Raw genomic sequence first — 14,184 nt, 5'->3', positions numbered from 1 at the left:
TTGTCCATGGAGGAGCGAGGATTGTCCCTTGATGCCCCGAGCTCAGGATGGTGGCGAAGATGGGGGAGAGACATGGGCTCAAAGATGAGCTTGCTCACCTGGGGTCCCTCCCACCCCCTCCTCACACCTGCCACCCCTCTTCTGCCCTTGCAGGCTCTTCGGCTTCGTGGCCCGGAAGCAGGGCAGCACCACGGACAACGCCTGCCACCTCTTTGCTGAGCTTGACCCCAACCAGCCGGCCTCTGCCATCGTCAACTTTGTCTCCAAGGTTATGCTGAGTGCCGGCCAGAAGAGATGAACCCCCACCCCTTGCCCGGGGCCAGGGCAGTGGGGTGGGGGCCTGTGGGGGAGGGGACCCATGAATCCCGACCATCCTCGAATCCAGAAGGAGGACTTTGGGCCAATTTTGGAGAAGGAGAGAAGAAAGTGTAACATGGGAGAGGGAAGTGAATTGAACGGGGAGGGGGGAAGAGAGAGAGGAAGGAAGGAAAAAATGGAGGAGAATAATTCAGATTCCCCAGGGAGATGGACACTGCAAAACCCCCAGAGCCTCCAGATCTAACCAGGTCCACCTACCTCCCCCTCCCCTCCTCCAAGAGGATGGAGCTCCTCGAGGGACACAGAAGCAACCCCCCTAGGAGAGCCACATTTGCGGGGGGGACAGAGAAGCTCCTTCTCCCTAACCCAACTTCCTGGCAAGGAGAAATCCCATCAAGAGAACCTCTTTCTGGCCACCTCTGGGGTAGATCACCAAACCCAAAAGAGCCGGCATGGGACATCCAGTGGCGGAACCTTTTGCTTTTGAAAGTATCTCACACTCGAGGCACCTAAGGCCCCTTTGCTCTGCCCCTTTGCTCTGCCGCTGATGCACACTTTGTGGGTGTGGGTGTGGCGTGTATATATGGCCACACCTACCTCCTCACCCACTGATTTCTCTTGGCCTCTCAGCTGGAATTAGAAACAGGTAAACTTGTCTGTGTCCCCTGTGTTTGCACTTGTGCACACTTGTCCAAAGAAGTTAGGGTTGGGGGTGACAGGGCAGCAGGGAGGGGGGATAAGCCCTGTGCCCCAGCAGCACCCAGGATTATGGGTAACGGACTGTCTCTTGGTCCCGGCACCTGCTTTAACAGCTTCGGGTGCCGCCACCCCCTTTTCCTCAATGGAGACCCTAGCGGGCGTGGGGCTGTCACGCTGCAGCGTGACCCCTGACCTGCCTCCACCAGGAGGCAGGAGCATTGGTTGGAGGGGATGAGGACACGTGTCCATAGCGTTGGGGGAGAGATCCCTGAGGAAGGGTTGTTTTTGAGCACTGGGCACCTTCCCCAAGGCAAGTGGCCCAGCCTCGGGCAAGCAGGTGGCTCCTACCAGCTCCCAGCCCTCAGCCCCCTTTTGGGTTTCGTGCCCAGATCAGCCTTCCTCAGACCTGCTTATGTGCATGACGCCTTTTTGGGTGCTGGGGATCGAGCCTTCCTGCTCTGCCCTGTCCTGTCCTGTCCCACGGGGTTCTCGTGTTGGGGCTCATCCTGGGAACCTGCTTCCAGAAGCCCTGCTTGGCGAGGCCCAGGGAGACACCCACAGTTCTTGTGCTCCTTCTGCAAGGGTTTGGAGGTCTGACTTTTGCAGGGCTTCTGCCCAGGGGAGCTGGGCCGAGCTTGGGGTGGGGTGGGGGCTGCCACCTGTACCCCACGTGGCCTGCCTACCATACCAAAGCCTTGCTCCCTCCCCCTTCTGTCTCAGTTTCCTTCCCAGGCCCAGCTGGTGTTGAGCAGAAGGCATATATTTAGGCCAAAGGGCCAAGAGTCCAGCTGGGCAATTGGGAAGCCCCAGAGCCTCACCCGAGGTCTCTAAGCTGGATGGAAAAAGCCACCAGGACTCCATCCTTCAGTAGCTTCTTAAGCCTCTGGGTTCCCTAGAGAGAGGCATTGTACTGATATATAAATATATATAATATATATATGTGAGACATACTGACAGAATCTGTAAGCTAATAAAATATAAGAAAAGGTTAAAAAAAAAAGACTAGGTAAATTGACAGGAAGTATTTATTATTTCCCCATATTGTTTTATTGCCTCCCTGGTGGAAACCAACCCCCATCCTTCTCTCTATGCATAAGCGAAGCCTTTATCCTTGGAGCAATCAGGGGTCTCCTTACCCTGGCCTTGGCCTTCCCTAGACTCTGTCTGAGGCTCAGCGGGGAGGGGAGGGGCGTGCACGTGTTTGAGCCCCTCCACATCCCTTATTTTTGGCAGGCTCGGGCCTGGCTCTCAGTGCCCAGAGATGCAGAGATGAGAGGGGAGCTGCCCGCCGCCCCATGGGGCCCAAGCGGGTGTGGGAGCCGGGCAGGGGTGGGGGGGCTGGTGTGACATGGGTGTGCATGGTGGGTGTGGGTGACCTGTGCGTCTTGCATTTTTTTCTCTTCCGAGAAGCTGTTATCTGTGCGGTTGTTGTGTTTTAGGGAGTTGGAAAGGAGAGCATCTGAGGGACCAGCTGCATTCCCCCCCACCGCCAGCCACTTCCCAAAGGCTGAAACCGCGTTCTCAGTGAACCAGGTCCTCCCAAGTGCTCTTCCTTCTGAGGCCTTCAAGCCACGTACCCTGATCTCCCCTCTCTCATGCCCCGTCTAACCCCAGCTCTCCCCAGACAGAAAAAGGATGTTCCCTCCCACTTTCTTTGTAAATATCTTCATCTCCCACTGGACAGCCCCGGGGACTCTCTCCTCCTGGTCTGGACGGCCAGGCGGAGCCTCGGACCCTTCGGGCGTCTGGGGTCAGTCTTCGCATTACTTTCCCACCGCCCACCAGCAGCCGCCCTCCCGGCACGGCCATCCCGCCGCACTCAGGCCTGAGCTGTGTGTGACCCCAGGAAGGATCAATTTCCTAGAGCTTGGCCTGTCCAGAGGAATGTTGGGGATGGGTACCCCAGGCCCCAGCATGGCCTCACCTGGGGCTCAGACACTGCTTGGGAAGACACTGTAACCCTCCCGTGTCTCACGGATTAAGCCCGTGCGCACGCGCGCGTGCGCACACACACACACGTTCACACACATACACACACCACCACAACACTGTAGCATATTCTTGCCAAAGATTTCCTTTAAAAGAAAGCACTTTTAGTCATTTTTGTTATTATTTTGTAAATGTGTACCCTTTTTTCTCCCCTCCCCTTCCCCCATGTTTTGGGCTGTTGTTTATTGTTGAATCTGTTTGTCAGCCAGGAGAGTGCCTTCTAGTCTTGAAAACGGGCTGGGGATGGGAGATTGGAAGAGGGCCTGGGAGTTGCTGGCAGGAAAGAGCCAGAGAGGAGAGAGGCCCCGGCCGGCTTGTGCCGCAGCGAGGCAGACCTCAGGCAGGCTCAGGCCCCAACGCCAGGCCCAGCCTACCTCTTGCCGTGCAGCCAGGCCTCTGAGTATGGTGTCTGCAGGGAAGGCAGTGACATCAGCAGGGAGAGAGGACTAGCAGGGTCCATGTGGCCCTTCCCGGCTGGAGCCAGAGGGGAGGGGAAGGCATGGGAATGACGGAGACGTGACCTGGAGGGGAGATGAGGAGGAGGGGAGCTGGATGAGCAAGCTCCGGGGGGAGTGGACTGCCCTGGCCCCACAGTATCCTGGCTCCCTCATTCAGCCGTCCAGCCAGGTGATCTGGGGACAGGTGATTGTCCCAGGTTGGGGAAAGGCCCTTTGATCCTGATGCTCATTGGAGCTTCTCCTGTAGCAGCTCCAAATACTTGAGGACTATAAGGGTCCCTCTCCCCTGGCAGGGTTTTGGGGGATCCCTGGGTGTATCAGAGACAGGCAGGATGGGGATGGTGTCTGGTGGCTGAGTGACTATAAGAGGGAGCCTTTGTAAAGGCTCTCAGGAGGGAGGGAGAGGAACTGGGCATTCTTCTGTCCCACTTGGATGGGCCGGGCAGAGGCTGGGGCTGTGGATGCATCTGTCACCAAAACAGTATCTGTGCCCCACTTTCTCCTCCTCACTGAGGTTCATCCACCACCCCTGTCTCCTGGGTCTTCTCCCCTTCTTTGGTTTTTCCCAGCTTCAGGATCGGGATGATCAAGGGGCAGGGGTGGGGGGTGGGTCACTGCCCTTTCTAAGGGCTGCTCCAGTCCCAACATCTCCCATCTTCGGGATCCTTGGAGGGGCTGGGGGCAGTCCTGGGGCCACACTTCACCCAGGCCCAGGCCCTGAAATCCTGAGACTGGAGTCCCCCTGCCAGTGGTAACACAGGACGTGTGCGTGCGCGTGTGCAAGTGTGGGTGTGTGTGCGTATTTGGCTCGTCTCTTTAGGGAATTTGGGAGTTGGGTCAGAGGTGGTGGGTGATGGATGTCAAGTTCACTAGCACCCAGTAGAGAAAGGAATCCGGAGGCGAGGCCTCTAGGGCCCCGGTTGGGGGAGAATCTCAGTGCTGGCGATGGATGGCGGGGATGGGCCACACCAGGTGGCACTCCTCTGTCCTCAGATGTCCCAAAGGTTGGAGGACCTCTCTGTTCACTTCCCACACCGGGGCTCTTCGCAGCGGCGAGCTGACCGGAGCAGGCTAGGCCACTTTTGTTTCTAATCAGTGTGCAAGGGTTTGAGGCTCTCCTGTGTGTCCACACGTGCAAGAGAGCCCATCTGTGCACGCGTGCTGTGTTTCCCCACTTCTCTCCTCTCCCACATGTCCTTCAAAACAGATGTAAGAAATTCCTTCCCCCCCCTCCCCCCACCTCCAGGCCCTCGGCAGGAGAAACAGAATAACCTAGCATCCTCCCCAACCTCTGGCTGTGTATTTATACAGATGGAAATATACTTTCTATTTTGTTATCATCGTGCCTAGAACTCTGCCACCTTGTATAAACCCTAATGTATGCTACTTACTGGATATGAATGTATTGTACACTGAGGCTGTCCCGCTCCTGTACAGCTGCTTCGTTTCTTTGCGATCCATCGTATGGCTTTATACATGATAAAGTGAAAGAAAAATCAGTGCCATTATGTAGCTGTGTTGTTTGGAAAGGGGGACTGTCAGCTCTCCAGTGGGCGGAAGGGGCCTCGGCCAGGCTCTGGGTGCGTGGTGGGCTTCCCCAAATCCTCCCAGCCGCTTGCCTACCTACCATCCAGGTCGTGGGTCTGCTTACGATGAGTTTTTCATCTGGATTCTTTTAGCTAGAAAAGAAACTCAACTCAACATGGTTTAATGGGGTGGGGGGAGGAGAAAAAGGAATCGAGTGGGACATGTGACCAAGAAGTCCAAGCACAGCTGGATCCAAGAGCTCAAATGGCAGAATCAGGAATTTGGCTCTATTACCTGGTTCTGAGTTGGCTGAGTTCTCAGGCAGACTCTCTCCCAGTGGCGGTACCACCGGATGCTCCAGAATATGGCCCCTCGAGGCCTCAGGCTCTCTTCCTACCACTAAAAAGCTCCTTTTTTTTTTTTTTCTCCCCAGTGTTGTCAACAAAGACCTGGGACAAATGCTCATGGGCTCTGATAGACCCTGCTTGGGTCCTGTGACTAATTCGGAACCAAGGGTTCCATCTAGATCTGGGTCACGTGATGGCTTCTGGAGCCTTCTGAACCACAGAGATGGAGAATGGGGCGGTAGCTGGTCCCTGATGAGCTGGGGTTTCTCAGAGGCAGGGGGAAGAGAGGCTGCCAGGCAGAACCCATGACTGCCCATCGGATGGCCCGTGGGCATCTCACTTGGACCCCGGGCCCAGTGGTCCTGGGTGGATTCCTTGCAATTCAGGAAGTTTGAGATGAGGCACACCTAGCGCAGTGCAGGGTTCCTGGGGAGATGGCAAATAAACACATGCCACAGCTGCGGTTCCCCATCGAGTTGTTTTGAGCTCCGATGAGCTGATATGGTGAGCGTGTGCTGAGACCCCCATGGGGCCAGCATAGTGAGTACCGAGGGCAGCTCCTCCAACTGTTTGGTCCCAGGACTCCTTTACATTCGGTTTTCCTTCCTTCCTTTTTTTTTTTTTTTTTGTTGGCCTTTCAGGGCCACATCCACAGCATAGAGAAGTTCCCAGGCTAGGGGTTGAATCAGAACTGCAGCTGACAGCCTACACCACAGCCACAGCAGTGCCAGATCCAAGCCATGTCTATGACTTAGACCACAGCTCACGGCAACGCCAGATCCTTAAGCCACTGAGCCAGGCCAGGGATTGAACTCGCATCCTTATGGATACTAGCTGGATTTGTTATCGCTGAGCCACAGCGGGAACTCCAACGTTCTTAAAAGTTATTGAGGACCCCAAAGAGCTTTTATTCATATGGTTTCTACTTTCCATACTCACCATATTATAAATTAAACCAGAACATTTCAAAAGTGTGTATCAATTCACTTCCCCAGCACTATTAAACTCACCACATGTTAATGCTTTTATGAAAAATGATATTTTCTAAAATAAAAAAGATCAGGTGAGAAGGGTAACACCGTTTTGCATTTTTGAAAAGCTTCCTTCATGCCTGGCTTAACAGAAGCCAGCTGGGTTCTCCTATGTGCTCCTGCACTCACTGTGTTGTGATATCACACGTGTGCCTCTGGAAGACCCCACCACACACTCGTGGGAAAATGAGGGTGAAAAAGGCAAATAACAGGTTAGTATTATGAAGAAATTAGGTTTGATAAGTTTTGACTTCACACAACCTCTGAAAGGGTCTCAGGGATCGCTGGGGTCCCGGTCTGTGCTTTGAAAACTGCCGCTCTAAGGGACCAGGACACAGGGAGCAGAAACACCCCGCCTGTGATAGAGGATTAACACCCATCGCACCCCCTCTGTGTGCCAGGCTTCATCCTGTCTAATGTTCCTAATGAACCCACGAGGCAGATGTTGTTACCATGCCAAGTGACAAACAAGGAAACTGAGGCCGCAAGAGGTCATTTAGCTTCTAAGTGGCAGAGCTGGTGCTTGTCACTACTGGTGACAGCTGGCATTCCTCACACCCTCTAAGTGCCAGGGATGGCGCTGAGCACATACGTGTATTTTCTCAAGCCACTTACCCGGAGAGATAAGGGCGCTGTCCTTGTCTTCATTTTACGGAGAAGGCAACTGAGGTTCAAAGGAGTTCAGAGATTGCTGGAAATCACAAAGCTGCTAAGTGGCAGAGCCAGGCTACGAGCATAGGCTGAGCTGACTTCTCAGTCCACGCCCTTCCCAGCTCACGCCTCTCGCTCTGCTCCCTGGCTGTGCCACAGAAGGGAAAGACAGACTCTGATGAGGGATGGGCAGACAGGAGAGCAAACCGACAGCTTTAGTCAGGAGGTCAAGGGCTGGGCAGTGGTGCTGGTTTCCCCTGGGTGGCCCAGGGCTCTGGCTGTGTGATGGGGTAGGGCACCTTCGATGCCCCCTAGCTGTGCAGTCAGGTGAACACCTCAGGCTGGTCATGGTGCAGGGGAGGAGAGCCAGGCTAGGACCTGTGTGTGGGGCTGATCTAGCCTGTCTTCCAGGGGACTGCACAGTGAGGCAGGGTGGGGGCCAGCTGTGCTCCCAGTGCCCTTAGGACGGGAGAATGGGCTAGGGCTGCAGCGGAAGCCGGTGAGGAAGTGAGTGCTCACCACTTACCTTATTATACTGAATAAGGTGTGTTTTTTTTTTGTTTGTTTGTTTTTAACACTGCATCTGAGGCATATCAAAGTTCCCAGGCTAGGGGTTGAATCAGAGCTGTAGCTGCTGGCCTATATCACAGCCACAGCACCTTGGGATGGGAGCTCAGTCTGCGACCTGCACCACAGCTCACGGCAATGCCAGATCCTTAACCCACTGACTGGAGCCAGGGACTGAACCCATGTCCTCATGGATACTAGTCAGGTTCATTACCACTGAGCCACAACGAGAACTCCAAGGACATTTTCATTTCCTGTAAAAAAGTGTGGTCCAGGCACTGCCAGCATCAGCATCCCCTGGGGATTATTAGGAAGGCAGACCCTCTGGTCCCATCTCAGAGCAGATCAGAACCTGTGCTTTAACAAGAACCTCAGGAAGCCTGCACGGGTGCTGAAGTCCGAGCAGACTGGGTGGGTATCACACAGCTGCACTTGACCCTGGGCCCGAGATGCTGAGCCTGGACTTGCCTCAGCACCCCTGGGAAGGTCAAGACTGCAGCACTCTTGTCTGGGTCCCTACTGGAGATGAGCGGCCACAGGCCTCACCTCAAGGCCCGTCCTGCTGACAGGGTTCTGGAGCCTTCGCAGAGACTGGGGCCAGGCGGGATGAGGCCTGACCCTGCTGAACTGGAACTCCAGTTGCAGCAGATGTGCAGGGTGTGAGCAGAGTCTGACCTGGGAAGAGGCAGGAACATGAGGTGAAGGTGGAGGGGCAGAGAGATGAGGCTGGGGCCAGAGGTGAGGAGTCAGTCTCAGACTTGGCTGAGAGTACCAAAGCTTGAGTCCCACCCAGAGGTTCCCCGTGACTCTGTCGGAGGTCCCGCTGGGGGGCTGGGATTTTTTTCTTCTCTCCCCAGGAATTCTACAGGCAGTTAGGGCACAGAACCTCTCCCTAAATGCACTCTTCCGTGGCAGGTGTATCTGCACTAGAGATGGGTAGGGAGGAGAGCAGAGGGGGACAAGTCCCCAAGGACAGTCCTTCTCCATGTTCCTTCCTCTGCAGGTGGGAGGAGGCTGGCCGAATGTCTCTTCTTGAACCCAGGGCTGACTCTACCCCAGTCACCCTAAGGGAACATGGCCTCTAGGGCCTATAGGCAGACAATGGTGGGAAGGGAAGGGCTTGGAAAATCTAAATCCAGGGGCTCTGGAATTCCTTCTCAAGGATCTTAGAGCAAAGCCTGCCTTCCCCTTTTAAAGAAATGGCTTTTCCTCATTAGTTGGTGAAAATGACTATTAGTCTCAGCAGTTTCTAAGCAGTTCAAAATATGGAAAGGATATAGATGCTTCTAAAAATACAGTAGGTATAGGAACACACACACACACACACACACACACACACACACACACAGGAGATCTGGCTCCTTGGGCTCTGTTGAGTACCCACATTGGCATCTCCATTCCGTCTTCCGTCCTGCAGACATTCTGGTGGATGTTCCTGGGGTACCAGGCCAGCAACCGGTCAGGGCTGCTCCCACAGTGAGCCGACACCCCCCACCTCTACCCCGGGCTGGGCTAATTAATTAGCAGAGCGGCACAATCAGAGGAGGGAGGGAGCACCCCGTGAGTTCTGCCAGTCAGAACCACTGGGAGGCCCGGTGCACGCTGCCTGGTGCACTCTGCCTGAGCACGTGAGAAAGCTGCAGTCGGTGGAGGCTGGCCAGTGTCTGAAACCTGCAGGAGCCTGAAGGGCCCGGGAGCAGGGGCGCTCAGCTCCGAGAAGAGCAGGCGTCGGGGGGATGGGATGCTTGTGCCGAAAGTGTCATGGCTTCTTTTGGAGAAGACAACACTCTCGGGGCGTCGCAGTGTCATAAGGAGGGCCCTGGGGAGTTCAGAGGAGAAAAGGGCTGCTGGTAAACGAAAGGGATGCTTTGGGAGGAGTCCCTGTGTCTGTTGGGGCGTGAACTACAGAAGGCCCCGCCCAGCCTCCATCCTGGGCGGGGCGGCCGGCTCAGCCTAGGAGGGCGCCCTCTGCCGGCCTGATCTGGGAGTGCACACTTGGCGGGGCTTGCCCCCCCAGTTAAGACTCCTCCGAGGGGTCCTGCCTCAGAGCCTGCTGGCCTCAGAGCCGGCTCTGCTGCGTTTGGTTCTGGCTTTGCGGAGACCTCGGGAAAGTTTTTTTTTTCTCTCCCTCTGGGCCCAAGTTTCCTCATCTGGAAAATGGGCTAACACCTACCCGGAGGGCTGGTGTGAGGATTGAGACCACGTGGCCTTCTCCATGACAGCGTTGTTGGCCCTTAAGGAATATGCATTTCCTTTCCTTTTCTTGTGCCTCTGCCTCCTCCCCACCGTTTCCTCAGGCCTCTGGGGAGACTTGGCAGCAGAGAGGAATTGTAGCTGAAAGCCTCCTGTACGATATTGATCTCGCCGGCTCCTGACTCCAGACCACAGCGTGTGGGGATGGTGGTACAGCCGCCTCCACGGCTCCCACTTTTATGGGGTTTAAAGATCATCTCTGGCCATCGAGACAGGATGTCCGGGTTTGGGGCCCCCTTTCTCAGCCTCTGCTCCATTCTTAGACTCCTGGCTTGGTCCTGGGGAAACCTCACATTCCAGGATGGGGTCCTGGGCAACCAGGGGCTGCCTGTTCAGGTCACCAGCCCCCGCCCCCCTCCCCCACATGAGCAGCATCTGACCTGGCAGCTATGGACCCCTCCCTCAGGGGACTCCAGCTGGTTGGGGAGATCGGGAGGGAGTGTGTGGGGCAGAGGTCCTTGAAGAGGGCAGGAGACCACTGGGAGTGATGAAGAAAACCATGGAGACCTCAGGGCTACTTTGGGTAAGTCAACCAATGCATCCCTTCATTAAGTCACCAGATCTTTACTGAGCATCTATTCTGTGAGGTGCTGAGCAGCCCTGGGGTGTTTCTCTTGCAGCATCCTGGGCCAACCGGACTAGGGAAGGGAGAGCTGGGGGCGGGGGGGACCTATAAAGAATCAGCAAATTTCTCACCACAATGCGATCAGTGCCCTGGAGGAAAGGTACATTGTGCAGCAAGAGTTTGTGAACAGATCTGGATGGTCTGGGGAGAGCAGAGTAGGTGTTCCTCAGGCAGTGACACTTTCTGGATGTAAAGGTCCAGAGGGTGAACAGGAGTGGGTTTGGGTCAAGACGGGGAAGGGTGTTTCAGATCAAGAACATGTGCCAAGGTCCAGAGTCAGGAGGGCCTTGTGGGTCTGAACCCCCTGGGTAGCACTTTTGACACTGTCACTTGATACTCCTTTGAAAGCCAAGTAGAAAAGTGGTTACGTGCACGGGTCGTGGTGCCAGACTGCCTGGGTTCAAATTCTAGCTCCATCCCTATGAGCTGCATGACCTTGAACTTGTTGCTTGACTTTGTTACTCTTCCGTTTGCACATCTGTACATGGGGGATGGAATACTGGCCACTAACTCAGGGGGTTGTGCTGAGAACGGGGAGTCTCTACCTGTAAAAACAGGTGTTGGAAACAGCATCTGGCCAGCAGCACATGCTCAAATTAGCAAGGTTTATTATTTATGTATTTAATATTCCCCCCCACCTCCACCACTAGACTCTAAAGTCCCTAAGAGCAAAGACCCAGGTCTGTATCTGAAGCCCCAGCACAGTGTCTGGCAGGTGGGAAGCCCTCCATCAGTGTCTGTGAAAGAAATGAGCTAAAGGCAAGATCAGTGTAGCCCTTGAACTGGGGAAGGGGGAAGTTGGGCTAGAGAGGTGATTTAGGCAAGACTTATTCTGTCATGTGAAGCATTTGGTGTTTGTTGTCAAAGCAGCGGAGGCTTTTGAAGATTCTTAATCAAGGGGGTGGTGGGATCAGGTTGACATTTTGCAAATGGGCTGTCTGGTTCCACGTCTGTTGAACTCCAACTATATGTTAGATACTGTATTAGGTGTCGTATTCAATGTTATCTCATTTATTTGTTTTAAAATGACCCTGGGAAATACAGCTGAGGAAAGCTTAGATTAAGTAGTTTGCTCAAGATCTCATAGCTGGAAAAGTCTACATAAATGGATTTAAGATTTCTTGAGTTTTGTATCATGTAGAATTTTGGTTCAGCTTCTGTAATAGAGATTTCAAATGACACTTAATTGTGTTAGAAGTTTATTTCTCTTTCAAGTAAAGACTCTGGGTGTATTATAGCTTTTTCCATGAAGTTGTTCAGAATCCCAGGTTCTTCAGTTTCGTTGCTCTGCCATCCTCAATACACGGTCCATGGTGGTTGCTCCAGCTCCTGCCATTGCAACTGCATTCCAGCTAGTGGAAAGCCAGAAAAGAGGAAATGAAGGGCACGCCCTTCTCCTGAAGGACACAGTGCATTGTTTCATTGTATACATTGTTTCTGCTCAGATTGCTATGGCCAACACTGTCACGTGGCTTCAACTAGCTGCTGGGAAATGCCACTTTTATGCTGTGCAGCCATGAGCCCAACCATACTTCCAGAGACTTATCACTAAAAGAAGAAGAGGAGATTGAGTATGGGTATGGGGAGCAGCTCTTAGTGTCTGGCTCACATTCTGATGCCAGGGGTAAGGAGAGCCAACACCATGCTTCTTTCTGGGGTCACACTCAGGGGAGGCTGAGCAGGTAGAAATCCAAAAGCTCAATCAGGAATCAAGTGTAGGGATGATGGAGGAGTTGAGGACAACTGCTTGCATGGGGATAACACTCATCACTCAGTTTGAGCAGAGTGTTTGTGGTTGGACCTTTTGGGAGTGGCAGCTGTGGGAATGTTCACTGGGCAATAGACGTGAAGGGTCAAGGCAGGAGGTAAAGATTTGGGAGGTACGGCAGATACCATGTGGGGTGGCCACAGAGCCAAAGGTCCCTCTCTTTCGTGGGAAGGACCTGATGTAGGGGGTGGCCCCCAGTGGCCATATCTGTGAGCTGGGGCACAATGACCACTTCCCCTGGGGACAGCAGGCTGCTCCGGGGCCAGTGTCTGCCTCAAGTTGGGACAGTCCCAAGTTCTTCCCTGGGCTGGAGAGAGGAGGAAAGAGAGGGCCTGGGGGAGGATGTGGGTGGCTGTATGGGCTTCTCAACATTGTCTCCATGGAGGTGATAAGACACAGAGGACAAGGACTGGGGTAGCAGGCAGAGGTCCCTGTGCTCCGTGTGTGGCCCAAGAACTGCAGAGGGAGTGGCTTGACTCCCAGGCCACCTGACCAGCTGATGGGCATCCTGGGCTGAGCCCTGAGGACAGGAGACTTGAGCTTCAGGGGGGGTGGTCTCAATGCATGGGCACTCTCAGAGCTTGAAGTGGTGGAGGTGACGTACAGTTTCTTGCCCCTTTAGCAGAGAGGCTCATAGGATGGTGTGAAGAAGACAGAGTTGTCGTAAGGGATGAAGGGAGCCTGGATGGACTGGTGTCTTCGTAGGTGAGGGGAGTGAGAGCTTCTAGAAGGAAGGAATGGCTGGTCAACAGTCCAGCTCCCCCTTGGGGTCAAGTCAAGTGAGCCCCATAGAAAGTCATTAATTTGACCACAAGCAGGTCCCTTTTTCCCTGGGGGAAAGAGTGACAGTTGGGTGATGGGGCCGAGGGCTGTGGAAGAGGCTCAGCAAGGTGCCTGGCTCAAAAAGGCTCACTGCATTTACAGAACTGGTGGCTGGATGGGTGATCAGGAGGGGGAGTGAGACAGCGAGTGTAGACAGCTTGATAGATACCTTGACTTCTATCCATGGCAGTTACTTAACTTCTTTTCCTGAGCCTTGCTGCTGGCTTTCAGCTGATGGAGTTGGCCTAGGTTTCACCTGCATCACAAGTCAGGATGGGGAAACAGGACTGGGGAAGGAGGCGATTTGTCCTGGAAATCTGAAGCCCCCAGGGGGTAGCCTTTTGGGAGGAGCTGCCTGATACTTAAGAGGTGGTATCAGCAGGTGTTGGCCCGCCGGGGACAGAGAGGCTGGCTCTGAATGCCAGGCTTCAGGTGACTAAAGCCGCGAACCTTATCCCATGTGGAGGTAAGGGAGGTGTGACGGGGTGAGGTGCAGTGGGCTGGGGTGGCATTACAGCCATCTCGCCCGCTTCCTCTTCTTCACTTCTTGCTCCAGGAGCTCGCCCATCCAGCCTCTAATAACCCCAAATCCTGGACTAGTGTTGAGGAGACTGGCTGGGCCAGGTAAACAGTCAGGGAGGGGGCAGCCTCAGGTTGTCGTCTTTGTTGTTGTCAGATCCTCCTGGTCCGGCACCTTCATCTTTCCCTTCTTATCTGCATTTTCCCTCTTCTTTGCCCATTTCTGTCCCCTCGTTTCCTGTCTTCCTGCAGCCCTACCAGTTCCCCACCCAACAGAGCCACCAGACCTAAAGAGGTGGTCCCTCTTGGGGATGGAGACCAAGAGAACCTGCCTTTCCAAGGGACCTCAGGGGACGGGGTTTGGGGGGGGGGGTCTAGGCTTGGGGTGGGGAGAGCTGAAGGAGGACTTAGGCAAGTCCAGCCAGGGCCGGGATTCTGTGAGCTGTGTTTTTCTCCTCCACCCTTAGGCCTCTACTGGGGATGGCTTCTCAGCCCAGTAGCGGTCTAAGGCTCCCTCCAGTGGCCATTAGAGGAACTGCAGGCACTCGCTGGTCTCCTGGAAGAGGTCACAGTGGGCCAATTTCCAAGGGCCTAAGGGACCCAGTGGATT

At 54.5% G+C, this 14,184-nt stretch overlaps 1 protein-coding gene across 1 annotated transcript in view; it reads left to right on the top strand.

The window, feature by feature from the left end:
- Positions 1 to 4,964, top strand: part of TNS1 (tensin 1) — a 195,665-nt gene extending 190,701 nt beyond the window's left edge. Inside the window, 1 exon segment of the mRNA XM_021075207.1 lies at positions 154 to 4,964. Within this exon segment, the coding sequence (XP_020930866.1) occupies positions 154 to 298 (145 nt within the window). The 3' untranslated portion in view covers positions 299 to 4,964.

The sequence above is a fragment of the Sus scrofa genome, chromosome 15 (genome assembly GCF_000003025.6).
Source record: "Sus scrofa isolate TJ Tabasco breed Duroc chromosome 15, Sscrofa11.1, whole genome shotgun sequence".
In the NCBI taxonomy this organism is placed as follows: domain Eukaryota; kingdom Metazoa; phylum Chordata; class Mammalia; order Artiodactyla; family Suidae; genus Sus; species Sus scrofa.
This window is presented reverse-complemented; position numbering and strand designations above follow the sequence as displayed.